We start from the raw sequence: 19,697 nt of genomic DNA on the forward strand, positions 1-19,697 counted from the left end.
CATGTTGTTACATTCTCTTCTAAAATATCATGATAAACAAGTGAAACCTTGGAATGTATGAAATATTCTGCCACAGGGACAGGGCAGATTTGTGCCCACTCCCTACCAGAAAAGGACTGTTCTGTGCTCCAAAGCATCATTACACAGAATTTCAAGGACTCTAAAGCATCATTACCTTATTCCCATGATGAGAAGTCTTGGATCCAAGATAATGATCCATAAAACATTTCCTCACTTGGCCTTGATAGGGAAAAGCTACATACAGAGCTGCAAAGGAAACCTCTAGTTTTCCTCCAAGACAATATTAGAAATTAAGCAAAAGAAAGTCATAGGAGGGTTGACAATGCAGTTCTCTGAAATATCTGTCATGGAGATCATTACTGTTTAAGGACTGGAGATTCATTACTGCTGCTGCCTTTATGGACCCAGTGCCATTAATCCCCTACTTGAGCAAAGCCATGGGGTGTATTGCTAATGGCTTTCAGGTTCCTTTTTGGATGCTGTGAAGCCTATATGATAATTAGTTCTCTAAATTAGCACTGTTTCCTTTGTAATCACTCCCCTCCCCAAATGATTTCACGTCACTGTTTCTTTATAATATATTTTTTTTGTCTCATTTCACATTATCACCACTGGAATCACATTGATAACATTTATTTAATCTTTTTCCACAGCTCCCCTGTACATTTACTGTCACCATCTGCACACACATTGCATTGATCATATGAGACTTCCAAACTGCATTAGTGTGTGTGGACTTATGAACATATTGAGTGCTTAAAGAAGCCTTTTTAAAATTTGTTATTGGCTGGCTGTGTCCCTGCTGGAGTCCTCTGGGGAGGCCCAAGGAAGAACAATTGTTTTATCCTTTCTAACAACTCTACCACTGCTGCCTACCCCTGTTCTTTCACAGGGCCCTGGAGATCTTTTATAGCATCCTACACTGTCACTGCTGCGCTGTTAAACCCTCATGAATGCAACAACAAATTAATAACACCACTATATACTATGAACAACTGCTAGCATTAAGGTAGCAACAAGATCTGTGGCAACACCATCATATTCCAAGCCTTAGCTGGTGGATAAAACAAAATTATCTGGTTCATCTTGCTCAGACTGCTCAGAAAATATTTACAGGCTGATTTCCTTCCCAGTTTTTATTTATTTTACTTTTTCTTTTCTGGTAGGAGACAAACTATGGCTCAAAGCCAAATCTGAAATATCCTGGGGCTTTTCACTGCCTTATAAACAGTTAGTTATAGTCATCGATACATTGTTGGCATATAATAAACACTAATGTCCAGATTGCTTGTAAAAATACGTATCTGTTATTGATGTATCTATCAGTTGTGCCTCAAGGCTCTCTTTGATACAAGTTCCCCTTAATTTTGAGGCCCAAACATGTTTACACTAAACAGACACTTGGTAACTCAAAAAAACCTTAGCAGCCTCAGTGTAGAATCTAGAGAAACTCAATGATTTGACAGAGGTTGTGGTAGAAGTGTGTGGCATACAGAGAAATGAGCACACCTTTGATGGCAATTAAATGCTCTACCTACAGTTCATTCCCTGCTTATATTAGTTGATTGAAAAGAAGAATAAGCTGGGAATGTAATGCTCAGCCATAGGTAGCAAAATTCTGGCTAGGGCCTGCTAGAAAGCCAAGGTAATAATGCAATAAAATATTTTCTGCACCTCTGCTGGTGATATTCTCCCCTTCCAGGGTTCCACCAAGAAAAAGAAACTCTCAAGCTTCTCCTTTAAACCACAACAATGCATGACTTTTCTCCAGCATGCCTGTTCTCTGCACCATGTGCCACGGGTGCAACAGCACAGCCACCACAGCAAAGGTTTCTGTCTTCTCCAGCTTTGAGACCCTGCAAGAACCTGACCCCAGCAAGAACCCTGCTGTCACCAGACCCTTGCCAGCAGCCCCTGGGATTCACCCCATTTCTGTCCAGGACAATGACACTGCGTGACCCAGCCAGCTTTAAGCAAAGCCAACAACCAACAGCTGCTAAGCCAAGCACAGCAGCCCAAGCACAAATGTCTCAGGGAGAAGAACTTGCTCTGTCAGGGCAGATTCTCGACCTGCTGAGCCTGAAATGGCTGGGAATACCCTGAGTCAGCTTGTTAAATGCACACAGATACAGGCAGGCACGGAGGAAGTGCCTTGGCTGACCTTAGGAGCTGGAATGAGCAGCAAAATGCTCAGAGAAACTCTTAATGTTGTGTTTTCTGTAAATACACATCCTACAAACAATAGAACCTAAGGAGCTCGTGATCTGGAGAAGCCCTTGTAAAAAGGTAAGCAGGAATTTTAAAAGAGGCTGATATGCCCAAGGGTTTATGGATCATGCATAATGGCTTAAATCACGTTTAAGTGGTGTTAAGACATGCACATCATTCCCACTTGCTCCTATTTGACTTCAGCATTATACAGAGCAGTCTCACACAAGGGAGACACATTCACAACATTTCTGCTCACACCTAGCACAGAGGGGAGGACAAAGAGTAAACTGTAGCACACTCAGGGCTGAAATATTCACTGTTTTCAACACCTTCAAAGCTAAAACTTGGATGCTCAGGAGCTCCCACCCTCTGTCAGCTTAAAGCTTATTCATGTCAAAGTCCCCTCCCTGTAGTTAACCCAAAGCAAACTTAAATAAATAATCTAGCACCTTCTTCCAATTTCCTGACTGCAGGACAGTTTTGCCCAGGTAGCAGGTCTAGCAGCCCATAGTACTGTGGTTTAAGGAATGTCATTGTTCCCAGCAGAAGACTGCAAAAAGGCATTGGAAACCCCAAGGATCTGGAAAATTTATAAAAACAAACAAACAAACATCCAAACAAAAACAAACAAAACCTAAAAAAAAAAAAAATCACTGGTTTAATACACATATTTGCATGCCAAGTGTCACTAAAACTATTTTTAAAAAAGCTTTGATAATAATGCCTGAATTCAGAAATTTGGACATTCCTGTAGATTAAAATACAATGATGTGGAAAACATAACTGTTAGCAAGGTGTTTCAGGCTGTGCAAGACCTGGATTTGATATGGGTAATTTCTGCATGAAGAGCCTGATTCAAACCAAGACAACATTCCCTGCGTGCAATTGTCATTTCCACACTATTCCTCTGTGAGCTTGTTTATTGGGCAGTGAACATAAGAATTTAACTGCATCTTCCCACTCCTGCCTTGTGATGGGGAAGGCTCAAAGGAAAGTGTTGGCTATTATTGTTTGTTTCTCTTGAGCATCCCATGGAGATTTCAAGTCTATTTACTGCACTAGTTCTGAACCGACAGCTGATAAAGTTTCCATTACTGATCTCTAATGAATGGATATAGCTGGGGAAACAGGATTTACCTTCCCTTCACTCAGTTTCTCCCTGCTGTTTCCAATCATAGAACTGTTCCTTTCTCCCCTGTTCCAGCTCCTCCTCTCTTTCATTCCTTCCATAAACTACAGGGTCAGTTCTAGGTCAGGCATAGATGGATACAATGCCAACATACCTTGACAGCTTGAGTTTTGCAGATGGTTTCTGGATAAATTGGATTAAAACATTTTAATTTGCCACCTCCTGAGCATATCCATTCTCAGCATGGGATACCCACATTGTGTGGCTGCTTCCCCAGTCCACCAAGGTGCACTGGACATGCTTCCTTTGGCCTGCCCAATTAAAGCAAAAGCCAGGCACTGGAGTGCTGAAGGAAATGAGGTTTTGTTCTTATTCCAGAAGACATTTAAGCAACTGATAGTTCCCTCAGCACTTTCACTTGTAAGTACAAAAGGAAACCACATGGTGACAGTGCTAGCAACATTCACTTTTCTAGACCCTATCAGCCTCTGCTGCAAAATTCTTCCAAAAGAAACTTTTTGTGGACCTCAGCAGTCATCATCCATTCTCTGAAACAAGATCCTGTAATTTTTCCCTGTGTTTTTATTCTCTTCCTGCCAATATACAGACTGCAGTGCACTAACACCTCAGGTTAACCTGTGCATTGAAAAATGTCAGTAGGGCTCAAATGGTGACCACTGACAACCTAGGAGAAAAAGCAGGAATTCTGCAGACATTTATGGAAAAGCTTTAAGGCACCCCAAACCAAAGAAAGAAAATAACAAGTGCGCTTAAACTGCTCTTCAGCTCCAAAATGCCACTTAGAAGATACAAAAGACCAAAATTTTTCTGTCCTTCCATAGCCTTAGAAGAGTCATTGAATGTCAGCCACTCATTCCTGACATTGGCACAGGTTAAATAGATGGCAGATCCTGTATTCCTTCACTAGCTTATTCCAAAAACCACTTCCTCCTAGCATTAGGTATAAATTTCAAGTAACATGTTTCTGTGAATAATCAAAGAGAAATGATAAACTGGATGGATTCGGGCACAATTCAATAGAAAGAAAGGTGATAGTATATGCTTATAAAACATTTGCATGATTGCTGTAGAAAACACATTTTTTTAAAGTTCCCTGTATTACATTTTAGCTGACACAACACTGAGAAAATAAATCCTTAGGAAAGTCTTGTTCTTACACTTTTTCTGCCTTGCCCAAAACTAAGCAGCAGTGTTGAAATCTTGCAAGGAAGTTCATTCCCTTGGGGTTGTTAATCAGCATTTTAGACAAAAGTTTGGGGTAGCTTCCAAGTAAGACTTCAAATTTTTTGTCTGAAACTAACCAGACTGCTAGAATTGCATTCTGGTTTTATAAGACAATCATTAATAATAACAATAGCAAAATTACAATAGCAAAGATTATTTTTTCATGTGTTTTACTGACATGAAGGTAAAATCCTGCTGATCGGATCTGCATAGTTGCATCAGAGATAAATTTAGTCCATTATTCAATTAATCCTTCAATGCACTCCTGTGGTCGAGGTAATACATTATTATTATCTCCACTTCTGTTATTCCCATTAGAGACATTAGTTCCAAGAATGTGAACCATTTATTGTTGAGGGTCCTGATCCTGTAACAGGATGTGCTGGCAGAGACCCCAGTGTCCATAGTAAATCCCACTACCTTGAATGAAACTCATCATCCTTTGTTAGGACAATTGCTGCAAAGTGCCATTACCTCCTATTGTGCCCACCCAGTTGAATAAGTGCCTACAGTATTTAATTTAAGAAGGCAATAATTAAACAAATAACTTTTTTGCATTTACTGTAACTGGGGCATGTTTAATTGACCACCCTGCTTTGGGGAACACACAAAAGGATGAGGGAAACACAAACAAGGATGAGGGAAACAAGCAACACTGAGTGTCAAAACAGGAGTGCTCTCAGCATGCTCCACTTCCCTGCTCACCAGTCAATGCACTGACTGCTTTTAAGGTGGCAGTAGTAATCTTTTACCTCTTTAAATAAGTAATGAAACAATTCTCCTATTGGACAGCTGATCCACCTGCCTTCTTTATTTTTTTTTTTTTTCCATCAGGACTGTCCTTTTAAAGAGCATGGAATCACGGAATGGCATGGGTTGGAAGGGACCTTTAAAGGTCATCCAGTCCAGCCCCCCGTGCAGTGAGCAGAGACATGAACTAGAGCAGGTTGCTCAGAGCCCCATCCAACCTGAACTTGAATCTCCAGACTGTTCCCACTTTACTGTATTTTGACTCACATTTGGAGTGATCTTAGCTGGGTTTATTTGGGGTGTGCTAACCAGATTCCTTTTGGATGATGCTTAACTTGAAGATACGCTCCAGGACCATTTAAATGCTGTGCCCACTATGAGTATTCACTCTGTAAAGCCACACTAAAGCTACCTTAGGAAAACCCCTGAAATATACAGTGTGGACACAGACTCATCAGCCACAGCTGTACAGTTCTGTGGCTCACACTCTTTACAAATGCAGAACAATCCACTGCCTCACCCCATTGACCCTCAGCCAAGTGCAGTGAAAAGAACATTGCAGGAACCAGTCAAGCTGATTGCAGCACTGTCACAGGGCTGCTAGCACAGGCACCTGCCCATTCTGAGCCACAGCAATATTCTAGTTCTTTCAAGATTGGTCTCCAAACAGCTATTAGGTAGCCCAGGAACCTTAGCTTCAAACACAAAAATTCAGCAAGAAGCAGTTCTGCTTGCTAGTTAAACTGCAAAGATCAAATAATAATAGCAAGCAATGCAGGAATGCCATATAATTTATTCATTAGCATTGCTAATGTGGAAAATGTTTCTTTTTCTGTGATGAATCTTACTCATTACACTTTGAATATAGGAGAACATATTCAGAATGTTGTGTCAAACATACAAGCACATACTGTATATTTAAAATAACAGGGAAAGTGGCCAATTTTGAAATATTTTAGAAAATAAGGTTTTTCTATTGCCACATATATTGTACACAGATGTTCAACACATTTTCTGAAGTATAATGTATTTCAAACATATAAGAAACCTTCTCCTGGCCTTTCTATTCTACATCTTCTTATACCAGCCAGACTAATGTTGGTAGTAAGAGACCCAAGGGTGATAGATCCGTGGGGTAATCCTTGGAATACCATGTGCTCCAGGTCTCCCTAACCATTGGAGACCTATCAGGTATTGCAACTAGTAGAAAATTACCTTAGACAGAGCTATAATTTCTTTTTATTACAACTCTTGCTGGAAACTGGCCCTTTTAGCAGAATGAAAAACAAAATAATGAGCCTGTCTTTTTAATCCCCGAGAGGAGCGGTTAATTTACGTTCACTCACTGTTTAGTTTTCATGGGTCCTAAAATTTGCACAGGGCCTCAGGGTCTGCTCTGATTCATGATTAAGTGAAGCAAAAAGCCAGAAATGTTGTTCTACAGCTCCTCACTTACAATCTGTTTACAAACAGTAGATCACTCCGTGGTGTAGAAGAACAAATACATTTTCCTCCTGTCACTAACTCAGACAAATGCTCATTTATTGCAATCCTTCAGACCATGGAGAGATCAAGTTTTGCAGTGGGCAAGTCATTCCCAGCCCTGGCATTAAAGCTCCATGTAAATTTTGACATACTGTCTGTATTCTTTCCACTGTAGATTCTCTTCCCCCTTGCATTAATGAGGACTAGGCTTTTTCACAGTGGATCCCCTCACTGAAGTTTTCAAAACAAACTATGCCACAAAATGAATGCACTTCATAATCCCTGGAGGAAGTGACAGCTTAATTTAGAAGGCAAGTGTTTGTATCCTTTGATTTCTATATTTTCCCCCTCTCCATACCTACACACACTTGTATGCATATGTAAATATATATTCAAGAAAATAAGTGAACCTGAGCTTTTATTTGCAAAATATCCACTGTGAAGGGAAATATGAGGTATAAGCATGCACATAATCTCTTAAATAACTTATTCTTTACAGTTTTCTTTGCAGATAAACAATGGAAATGTTCATTGGCAAAACCCATTCATGACTAAGACCCCCAGCTTTGGTGATGTCTGTGACAGGATCCTACATATGAACATGGAAATTCTAGAATATTTGGTTGAAGGATCAATTTACTAACCTTTTTCACAACATGAAGGCACCAGCATAAGGCAGGAATAAAAAAAAAATTGTTCTGACTGCTAAAGCAGTACAGCCACAGAGGAACAGCTCTCACAACATGAGCAAGTGTGAAAAACACAAAAAGCAAAAGAAAAGAAAACCACATTAAAGAACAACCAACAGTATACTAAGAAAAAAGCTTTTCCCTTGCTCTTGTAAGAAATAATGCCAGATGAAATGGAGATCAAGTTTCCCATTTACACTTTCCATGGCTTTTATTTTCCCAACAAACTAGAGAACCCAAACATGGAAGATGACATGCTTTCTTGCTGAATGTGTTTCCCACAGAGGCGTGCCAGGCTACCACAATAATGGATTTCCACTTCACATTTGCTTCTGCAGATGATAACAACTTTTGCCTTTGCATTTATAACAGAATCCAAGCAGACAAAATAACTTCTTTGCTAGAAACAAGCATTTCCATAAGCAACAAAACAAATCAAGGAAGGTTTTGGTTGAGGGAACAAAAAACCCCAAACATCTAAATGACAACTGGAAATCTGTTTCCTTGAATTTACAAACATAGATAAGGTGTTGAAATATAGGTGTTGTTTCAGCTTATACAAATACGTGTTTATTTCTAGAAGATAGAGCTGCTGGAGAATAAAAAACATCCTACTTTAAGAGGCACATAGCTGATATCAGGCACAGCCTTTCCCAAGTGGAGATATGAGAAAGAGACACCTCTATTTCTTCCTTAGTCATATTCAATTTCTTCAAGCTATGACTATTAAAATGAAGACTGAGCTATCAATGTGTCATTGAGCTGAGGAAGGAGAAGGGACTGAAGTTAAAACAAATTATTATCAAAAACAAGGGAGTTTATTTTAAGAAGAAAATTCATATATTTCATATTCAATTTATGCCAAAGCCTGACTGCAGTAGAAGAATTTCTAATTTGTCTGGTTTAATTATCACTGAATAAAGATCTTCAGATTTACCTTATAAAATCCTTTAGTGAAAGGACAAAGGACTAGATTATGGTCTTGCTTATGGCTGTGTAAATCTCTGGTAACTTCACTGAAATCACACTGCTATGAATATTTACAGTTCATTGTAAACATTTTGAGAATCATAGTGGGATGAACTTTATAAAGCACAAGATATTATAAATATTGGAAATGTAGGCTTTGTACTTTCAAGCACTATATGCAGGCCTTAAATTTACCACCGTGAACAAAACTTCCCAGTGTGACACAAATCCAAATCACAGAACCATAGAATATCTTGAGTGGGAAGAGACCCACGAGGATCATCAAAGTTCAAATCCTTCAGTCAAGGCTCATAGCACTCCAAGGGCATCACTTACCCCCTGTTTCCTCCATGGGAGCTGTAAGGACTCGAGACAGACACCTCAAAGCATCATTAAGAGGTATCACGTGCAAAGATGGTTGGTCAGTTCTGATTAGGTCCTAGCAGGACCTTGGGAAGTGCCTTATTTGAGAGAATATAAGGCAATATTTTGCTGTCATTAATCTACTGAAAATGTCTGGTTCTTTCATTATCTAAACATGACATGCATATTTCAAATTACACATTTTTACTTGATAATTATTTAATAAGATAGGGATGGAGTCAGCAAATAATGGCTTGAGAAGGAACATTTAATTTCCAAGAGTGTCCTGAGAGACATTTCATTGAAGGGAGCTGTAGCAATTACCTTCAAATTCAGTGTCAGACACATTTCACTAATTCAGAACTCAGGAAGACAATGTGCATTAGCACTAGGAAGGTTGTAGATAATCAGATAATGAACATCACAGTGGTGAATCTACAGACAGAAATTACACTGCTGCTCTGCTTGTCTAAAATTTGAAATGCAAATTATTTTGCAGATTTATTGAATGAACTCTTGATACTTTTTAATTCTTTGCCTTAATTTTGTTGGGATGATTCCTCATTTACTGCTTGACCTCTGACAGATATCTGAATTTGTCCCAGTGATGAGGATTTTGGCTGGTAGGTGTTGAATGCAATGTACTTTAAATCTGAAGGAAATCTAAGGACAAAGAGCAAAGAAGCAAAGTACAGCAGGCAATGGTGGTGCTATTTGATCAGACTTCATTTATGAGTGAACTTCCAAACAGCTGGATATGACTACATATTAATATTGTAAATACCAAGCCCTCTTGGCAGAACCATATGAACCATATGCCAAAAGAAAATATCCTGGGTAAATTAAGACAGAAGTCATGGAATGCAAAGCAAATTAATGTGCTAGCACCCATGGGTTAGACCAGTCTGCTGGCTGAAAATATCAATAAATGTTTGGAGTAAAACTGCCCTAATTTGGCTTTTGTGGTTAATAATATTCAAGATTCAATAACATAAATTGAAAATTGAGATAGTCAAGCTTCAGAATAAGGACCTGTTGTCCTCCTAATCCCTTCCATGAGGGAAGTCCTTCTATTCACTCCACAGCAAGAGATGACATTGAGTGTAAGACAAACTTGACTTCAAAACCACTGACAGACCCACGCAGGCGTCCCTAACGACTGAAAGATTTTCTGTAGAGCATTAACACTTCTCCACGACCAGGGGAAGAGGCTGTACCTCTCTGAGCTCAGGAGCACTGTACTCTGGGTGTTCTCTGCTTGAAGTTATTGGTGGCATGAATCAAAGTGGCAAGACCTGCCTCTTATCTGTGCTCACTTAAATTGAGTACTTTGTATGTGTATCTCTAGTGTAGTTGGATCCTATATTCAGCAACAGTGATAGAGAATCCTCAAGTACAAACATGCACCAAGTGATATTTCTGATTTAAAGGTTAACACTGATTCAAATTGCTTTTATTCTTCCCTCCTGCTGGGTAGGAAAATGTTCTTTAGCTTTACTGTTCCGGAATGTTCTCTTTCAAGATCTCACTACTTTACCCCCAAGACTTCCTCATTCTCTCCCTCCAAATTTTCAAGAAAAATTACAAACGTGATTAATTGAAAACTTTAATAATTTTGATAAAAAAATAACAATATCGCTGGACATTGGTCAAACAGCAATTACCCCTCTTCTGAAAGCTGCCATACAGACTTCCTTCCAGTGTAAATCATGAGTCCTTCATTATTTTTTAATAGATTAAATTATTTGCTTTTGCTGAAAACTGTTTTGATATTTATTATACTCTGTTCATCGCTATCCCTCTGAATTGTGCTGGGAACACTTAAATGCTTTGAGAGAGATTGGATAGATGGGTAGATAACTGTGAAATTTTACAGTTAATATTTGCAAAGCACCTAGAGATTTCAGAATAAAGGAGGCATGAGAAATGCAGAGATTTCTTGTTATGTTTCAATGCATGAATGCAAAAAGAAGAGAGGGCGGGAAGAACCAAGTCAAATATTATGGTAGGTCTCAAGAAGTCGCTCGCTTTAATCCACGGCTTCCCTGTTCTCTGCCATCTCAATTGGCTCTTGCAGAACCAGACTTCATTTGTTTCCTCTGACATGCTCCTGTAAAAAGGATCTGAATGGAGATGGGGATTTCTATAGAGCACAGGTAATTAGTGCTGGAGAACTCCGATTATCTCTTTATACCCCTCCTCACCATTTGACACAATTCCAGACAATAAGCCTTCCCTTGAACAAACCTGGTCTGAGACAGAGTCTCCTGGGAAGCTGATTCTCAGTGTGAGGAGAAGAGCTGCCGACTTCCATCCGCTACAGACACAGGTCCCTTTTCTTCACTTTTCTAATGGTTAATGGAGAGCAGAAGAATGATATAGTACATTTAAAGGTAAAATCCCTGTCCCCTACCTTTTCCTCACAGTAGAACTGTGTGACAACCAACAGTTTATTTTTATTCTTATTTTAATTTCCTTTCTATGCTTTTCCTATTTTAATTAAAATGAGATCAACAATCCACAAGAAAACAAACTCATGAAAGCAGCACTGAATATATATCTGCATTATAGTTTAATAAAAATTTAAAAGTTAGGGTATTGAATAAAATTATACAATTTCCCCTAAACAGAGTGGGAATTAAAATAAAACCCAACAGCAACAACGAAAGTAGGAGAGATCATGATCAATTAATGATGAATATTGCATTGCTTTGTTTGCAATATATCAGTTCATGCCCAAAGAGATAATTTGGAAGATGGGGAGAACTATTAAGGGTGTTTAGGGAAATACCAACAAAGCCCAGAAAGCTAAACTATAAGAAATAATATCAGGCAACAACAAAAGACCTTGAGGAACACGAGACTAATTAGAGAAGTCGGCCATGCGTTTTGTTATCACTCCATTACAATGAATGGAAATGAGGCCAGGGGTTGAACATCTCTGCTCAGGAACACCTGGGGAGCAGGAGCAAGGAAAAACCTGATCTGCCCTTGTATTAGTTATTTAAGCTCGAAAAACTTTAACTGATACAGAGCTGATTTCAGGCAGAAAGACATAAAAATTCTCACTAAAGATCAGAAGTTGAGAAAATATTAAAGGAGGGACTGAATAAATAAAATCCCCACACACTTTTCTTTTAAGAGTCAATGGGGCAAGCAAGATAACAAAGGAACTTATGACAGGGAGAAATAACCATTAGACTTCACAGACACTTGTTTAGAAACAATTTTCTTTCACCAACAGCTATAAATGGTGCAAGCTTCAATACTTTTATTTGCGCTTAAATGAGAGGCCACTTGTCAAATATTTGCATAGAATAAACCTCAGCTCAAAGCTTTTGAATGTATGCTTTGCTTTAAATATGGTAGTAATCCCACCTCTAGTCAGCCAAATCCTTAAAGTCATGCTGTGCTGAACCACATCTGTCTCTCGAGAGTCCACAATAAAAATTATTGCTTTGCCTTTCAGTGAACAAAGTGATTCCCATGTACAGTTTGTTTGCAAAACACTTTGTCAACCAAATGGATCTTAAGCAACTGCATATTCTTATAAAGCAGAAACACAAACAGAAGAAAAAAACCCCACCTTCTTTCTAAATGTGAATGACAGTAGACAAACATGACAAACTGAAGCCAGCTCGACTGCCAAGTCCTCTGGGAAAGACAGGCTCGTTTGCAACTGCATCAAAGGCAGCAGCTGGCCAGCCCAGCCTGCAGTGGGATGCTGATGCTAATCAGCAGTTTGAAGGTGCTAAAGTAGATGACATGGTGCTGTTTCAAGAATCAAGGCCCGTAATAAGTTTATCTGAGGATGGGCTGGTGAAAATGCCTCTTGCTTTTCTTTCTAGCCATTCTTCACAATGATTTTGCCTCTCCTGCCTAAGCTTCTGATAGAGGCACTGTTTTCTTTTTCTAGACAAAGACCCAGTGTTTAATTCTTCTGAATGCTCTGACAACTAGAAGCATGAAAGGCACCCTGCAAGTGACAGTAAATGCCCTCTCTCTCTGTTTTAATATCCAGTGTGTAGATCTGTAATGTGCTGCTCAGTGTGACTCTCCAAGGCTGCTCCCACAAGCAGCTGGGAAAGTCATTGTTAGAGCAACAGCAGCTTCTGCTCATTGCTCTAGTTTGGGGTTCCTTGTTTCTACATTTTATGATGATACAGAAGCACCAGCTAGCTGGTGGCATAGACTGGCATGGGCTGGCTGAAAAGAATGAATTGCATTCCCATATCCAACCAACACTATTTTTGTTTGCTTTGCTTTCCCCTTCCTTCTGTAGTTTGGCTTAAGAGATCCAAAGAGCCTTCATGCACAATGGAGAGACATTTCCTGCCCAGCCAGCACATTTTTACTTAAACTCAATATTCTCAGGACACAATCAAAACAGAAGACAGATGCTTGATAAGTATCTAGTCTGCGTGGGAAGATGGTGATATGTAAGGAAGGAAAGCAAAATCTTTTCATTCCTCCTGTGTAAAAAACACATTGGTTTTGCATTTGCTGTTGAGATCTAGATTGCACCATGTAAAGGTAGGAAGACAGTACAAGTTTGCTATGGATTTTGTCCTGGTTTTGGAAGCATTTGGATACTGACACTTATCTCAGTGCAGCAAATTTGACAGAATCTCTTGGCTAGATAAACTGCTGCTCCCTTGCAGGTCACTAGGTGGTGATGGGGAATATTAAAAAAGCCCTTAATACTGACAGCAAATCTGCTGTAGTTAATGAGTAAAGGAACACTTGCTGCTCCCCGTCATTCCTTTCAATTCTGCTCATGTCACATAATCTCAGACAGCACAAATTGCCATCAGTGTGAGATACCAGGAATGCCTCAAAAACCACTGTGGAGTTCAGTACCAGAGGTGGAGACTGAACAGCATCTCCAGCCTATCCTCCCAGGGTATAGCTTTAATTAACAAGGTTCTAATAAAGAATTTGTTGAGTTGGTTATTTAAAGGAAAAAAGTCCATCTGGGCTCCTAGGACCCATTTGAAATTATATTCCTTTTTATATAGCTTGGACACAGCAGAAACAAATGTCCAGAAGGGGAAAAAATCTTCCTGAGATAAAAAGGAGCTGGCTGCTCTCTGCTGATCCTTTGGCACCATGCCTGCAGTATTTGAGAAGAACAAAGCTGAGAAATAGAAATTCAGCACTGCTAAGATGCACCCACTACCTCTGAAGCACTTGCACCCTGCAGCCCACTAGAAAAAAATCACTCCTAGGCAAAGCCTTTAGCCTGACAGAGACACAGGGAATGGGAAGCTGAGCCAAGTCTCTTTTAGCAGGAGAAATCCCGAAACAGACCAGCCAGAATATTAGCTGATAAAATCTGCTACATGTTTCAGGGATAGGGAACAGAGAAATTCAGAAGAGAAGAGGGGATCCATTCTGTGTCCCAGACACCCACCCAGAACTTGCAGCAGGAATTCCCAAAACTACCCACTCTTATCTATTCCCAGTGACTTGGAGCCAGAAACACCCTTCTGTCCTCAGGAAGCTTTTCTTCTCCATTTTTTCCCCCTGTGTCTGCTCTTATTAAACCACCACAAAATAAGAAATTCTTAAAGCACTGAAAAACTGGAAAATATACCAAGAAGAGCAAGGAGAAATGAATTATGAGTGCTGGAGGGACTCACTTGCAAGGAAAGATTAGAAGAACTAAATATGTCTAGCTTGGCAGAGAGATGACTAAGCAGAGAGGGGGAAGTGATAAATGTCTACAAATATTTGAAGGGCGTATACACTGAGGAGGCAGAGAGATTCTGCAGTGTGAGCCATACCAGGTGGTGGGATTAGGAGCAAAGGGAAAAGGGATGGAATCAGAAAAGGAAAAAAAAAAAAACAAAACAAAACAAAAAAAAAAAAAAAAAAAAAAAACCAGAAAAAAAAACCCTCACAAAGCAAAAATTCAACTGAAGGCTACACAAACCCAAGTCCTCATGAAAATATATATCTATATTCCCCACACTGGGGATGTGGAGATTTTCTCAGAGGTGGAAAACTCAGGATATGAGACATATGGGAGGACTGCAGGACTGCTTTGTTGCTTGCAGAAATAAAGGAAAGAGCTGTGCCTTGATGCTGGGAGACCAACAGGAGCCTCAGTGGACAACAGGTGTCCCACCAATACTGTCAATTAGAGAGCTTCAGGCAGGAAGTAAAGGTCGTTTTTGTATCCAATTGAAATCACAAGAGAAAGGTTTGTTTGGAATAATTTAATGACCCTGAACTTGGTAGAGCTACAGGACTTTATAGATATAGCCCAGCCAGATGGTCCCTGGGAAGCAGGAGGCTTTGGGTTTGTTAAGCACTCAAAAAGATGATGGTTGAAAACCTGAAAGATCAAGATGGAAGACAAAAGCATCATATTATTGCATCTTCATTCAACCATCACTGTTTAACCAGGTCCAAAGGAGAGAGGGCAGAACGTAGTGCATTCCACAACTCAGTTTTTGATGCAAAGCACACAGGGCTCCTTCAGCACCTCAAAAAGCCAGGAACTAGAAGTAGCCAATTCAGAACAAAAATCTCCCTTGTCTTCCACTTTCACACAGGGGGGACCCCAGCCACCCCCACGGACATCACCCCAGTGCATCATGCAGCCCTCTCCTGCTCCACACCAGCACACTCATCTGTGAGCAAGCAGAAGGACAATCTTGAGGTGACCTCCAAGGGCACGTAATTGAAGGTTGTATTCTACACCCAGTTCATCTGTATTCCAGCCAGGACATGCAGCCCAACTGCTTTAGAGTCACAGACAGCTGTGCCTCCTCCTGCCAGTACAGGAGGGGCAGAACTTGACTTTTGTCTTCCTGGAACTATGTCACCCTGAGCACACACTTGGCTCTTTAGCCTGAGAATGGGTCCAAGGTAATGCAAGGAAAAGCACTGAGTCCTTCCTTAAGAAATGTATTTCAAGTGTTAAACCTCTCCCTTGTGCAATCTTATATAAAGCAGGCAAAAGGAATTCCCACCAGTCCTGATACGGGAAGCATGTCAAGGTCCTACCCTTTACCCTGGATTTGTTTCAAAGCTTGATGGGAAGTCAAAGCCTCAGCTTACATTTTCAGAGTGCTCCATGTTCCTAGCAGAGGTTTGCAGGGATAAAACCCCATGCCTGTGACAGGGAACTCTCTGTAAACAGGGTGATGCTCATCTGCTTGGCAAGTAAAGCTAATTCTAGGAACATTGTGCATTTGTAGATGAAAATAAAAAGAGAAGATATTTGACTAGAGTGAGATTTTGAGATGAGTGTATATTTCTCTAATAACTGAAATAGAGGAGCAAATGAAACAGCCAGAGGTCAGAGGAGCTGATGTGGTGGAACAGCTCAACTGGACAATGGTACTGTAAGGGAAAAGCCACATTTCTGTCTGTCCCTGAAGAAAACCAGCACGTTGCTAAGCATGGCCCTGCACACTTGAACACCAGAACTAAAAGCCTCAGTACAGGGACAATCCCTGTATCACTCGGGTAAAGCAGAGTAAGGAAGAACTTCTATGGACAGAGGCAGCAGAGGCAGAGGGGATGTTTTCCAAGGATTCCAGTGTTGCATGCAAACTCAAAGACAGATTTTGTTTCCAGTAAGCCAAAACCTCTAAGTAAAAGATGCTTTAAAGAACATAATTCCCACCAGAACATAATTTCCCTCCCAGATGGCTGACCAACAATTACACTGGTCAGCCATCCCAAGGTCCTGCCACCCAACAGGGCTGGCTCTCAACAGAGAGATTCTCATAATCCACAAGAACCAAGTCCCAGTGCTCCTTGCTTAGGAGCCAGTCCCAGGACAGAGAAGCTGTGATGACCTTTCCACACGGAGGCATCCCAAGTCGAGCACAGGGAAAGAGGTGAGAACAGTCCTGGTCCTCTCTCTGCCCTTCCCAAAGACATGTTTCTCTGCTAACATGAAGGATGAGATCTCTCTCTCAGTGGAGCTATTATGCAGCTCCTGCTCTCCTACACCAGATGAAACAAAATGACATACCTTGATCTGGGTAGGACAGGCGCTGAGCCTTCTGTAGAGGCAGGCTGGGCTGTCTTGCAGCTGGGAAAGACTTTTCATCAGGAAAAACAGCAGCTGCCCTTCAAGACTCAACTGAGCCAGTTTCAGCAAAGTCCTGGGACACGTGGCAATGAAGCTGTAATGGAAAAGTCATGCTCATCTTCACAAAACAGCACAGATTCCAGCGTCCCAGCATGGCTCTGGGGAGCATGGTGCTGTTGCAGCTCTTTTTATTAATTAACCAGGTGTTTAACTTCAGCATCCTGGCTAAAATCCAGCATGGAGAAATGCACTTCCTTTCTTCACCCAGTTTTCTCTCAGCAGCTTGATCCTGGGCAGTGTCCCCCAGCCTGCCCTGGTGCATCACTGCAGGGCAGGGGCAGTGTCACCCCAGAGCACACTGCACTTCAGCAGCAGGTGAGAAACTGCTCCTCAGCCTGCCCAACACAAAGGCTCATGGAACCTACTGTGTAAACATAAGGCACTATTATCTCCCCTCTCCACATGGAATCACTTTATGGAATTTATTATTATTATTTGGAGCTTAAATTGAAACCCTCTGGCCATGTATGAACACTAAGCCTGCTTAGGGAATGCAGGAAGCAGCTAAAGTGGTGAAGAGGCAAAGATTTATGACAGTCAGAAAAGAAATTTTCTTTTCTAGCAACAAGCTTCACATTCCTAATCTATTTCTGCAGATTTTGCTACTCTCTACCAAACTTCTGACAGGTCTTAAAGACTAACACTTACCATGCTGCAAGCTGCTCCTCTAAAGTCTATTTTATCATTGTTTATAACTACCTGGCTGGATTCCCTTGGTGGTATTTTTCACTCTTTCTCATAGACCTTAAGAGTATCCATATTGCCTGCAACACAGCCTTCATCTTCACCTTTTTCCTTCCTCCAGCACCATCTCAGCTGTTTTTAACTGGGCTCCCTTTATCTCCTCCTTAGAGCTCCCACCTTTTCTGATTCCCATTCAAATCATCACATTAGTGTGACAGACTGACTGTGGTTTTCACCTGTCACTTAAGCAGGATTGCATCCTCACCCTCTCCCTTAGCTTCAGTAAAACTTCCTTCTGTAAGAGCTTTACAAATGTATTTCTGTCCTCGATAAAATGGTATTAGGTAAGGATATAAGGAAAGGAGAAAAATAGCAGTGACAATGAGTCGTCTCTCCCAAATTGTCCTTCTGAAAGCTCCAAATGGCTTTGTAACAGCATGAAAGTGCTTCCTGATTATTGCCAAGCTGAGACTCAGGAAAGCCCTCAGGTGGACAGGAGAGGGGTAAGGAATATCTAAAAGCCTGCAGGAAGAAGGGGTGCAGTAAAAATTCTGTGGCCCCTCACACGCTCCCCGGGATGTTAGAACTGCCCCTGCAGCAGAGTTTCAAGGGAACTCAGGGCTCCATTTCCCCCCTGACACTAAAAACTTCAAGCTATTCCCTATACAGGAGCAGCCAAGTGGTCTTTAGGCCCCTGTGGACCCCCATCATGATTTTCAGCAAGATTTTACAGCAGAAGTTTCAACCAGGACTCCTCATTTCCCACCCAACAGTCAGACAGATCTTCCTAATTTCCACTGACTCGTCACTTCAGGTCTTCCTCTCATAACACAAGGGGTCTGAATCCCCAAAACCCAGAGAGTCCTGGGAGAGCATGTGGGCAAGGCTTGGCCAGGTGCCACCAGTGCTGGTCACAGCCACCTCTGGAGCCAGCAGCTCGGGCTGCAGGAAGGAGCACAGCTAACACAAACATCAAGCTGTGTTCCCACGGCAACCAAAGTGTCATCTTCATCACCCTCTCATTTCTGGAGGAAAAAAAAGACATAGGTCTGATGAGGGAAAATCCAAGAGTCCCAATGGGCTGTGCTGAGCTTGGGCAGATTTTTCATGTCATTGCTGGCACTGCTCACCCCAGGCCTGCTGGGAAGTGATGACCCACGGGTTGGGGCAGGAGGATGAATGGGATTCAAATGCATCCAGCCAGATACAGACAGTTCTTGTCTTCTCTGCTCTGTCTCACTTTGAAGTTAGGCATACACAATCCATTTGCCACAGCTATAGAAGTTATTAGGTGTTAGCAGAAGAGGTTTCAGCTCCACCCAGCCTATCTCCCATTTGACATGACCTGAGGATGAAGGCCCTGATTTTGGTCAGTGATTTATTAAACCCCATTAATTCAAGAAGATGGCTGAATTTGGAATTGCTCTTCCCAAAAGAGCAGAGATCTTTGCATGCATCAAGTCCCCTCCTGGACTGGGTGAGCTGCCACCATCTCATGGTTCCATGCTTTTCTGTGCTGATATCTGTGCTCCAGGAACCAGATCCAGCTGGGATCCAACGTCCCCATTAACAGGGATCTGTATGAGCTTCTGTGCAGTGACTACAGGGCAGCAATTAAAGCACTGCCACATAGATTTGTAGAATCTCACCTTCCAGTTCCAAGACAAACATGTTAGAGATACATCACTGGAGCTCTCTGATGTGTTCTTTCTTGAGGCATGAGAAGATGTAAGGCTGGAGGATTCATTTCAATCACTTTAGAATCAGTTCCAACAATTAGGAGTTCTTTTCTATGGGAAAATAAAAAAAAAAAAAAAGAAGAAGAAGAAAAATCAAGAGGAAAAGAGGAACTTCCAGCCTGAAGAACACAAAGGACACAACGACTCAAAAAATTATGCCTGGGAGAAAGCATCTTCCTGTAAAAGAAAATCATGCTTGTGCTTGAGAGGAAAAAGGGAAGGGAAACTAGGAAGAGAATGACAACAGTCTACAAAGTGCTTGGATAAAGCAGGAAGAAGTTCTTGGAACATTCCAGATT

General features: G+C 41.1%; 1 protein-coding gene across 3 annotated transcripts in view; it reads right to left on the bottom strand.

Annotated features, from left to right (window-relative positions):
* The window catches only part of AGBL1 (AGBL carboxypeptidase 1), a 388,880-nt gene that overhangs the window by 89,865 nt on the left and 279,318 nt on the right, over positions 1 to 19,697 (bottom strand). Inside the window, exon 23 of one of the 3 annotated variants that reach the window (XM_085588336.1) lies at positions 14,758 to 19,449. The exons of the other annotated variants lie outside the window; for them this stretch is intronic. Within the exon in view, the coding sequence (XP_085444462.1) occupies positions 19,332 to 19,449 (118 nt within the window). The 3' untranslated portion in view covers positions 14,758 to 19,331. Of the gene's footprint in view, positions 1 to 14,757; positions 19,450 to 19,697 lie in introns of those variants that run through there. 3 annotated transcript variants of the gene reach the window in all.

The sequence above is a fragment of the Lonchura striata genome, chromosome 10, assembly GCF_050655825.1.
Source record: "Lonchura striata isolate lonStrDom1 chromosome 10, ASM5065582v1, whole genome shotgun sequence".
NCBI lineage: Eukaryota > Metazoa > Chordata > Aves > Passeriformes > Estrildidae > Lonchura > Lonchura striata.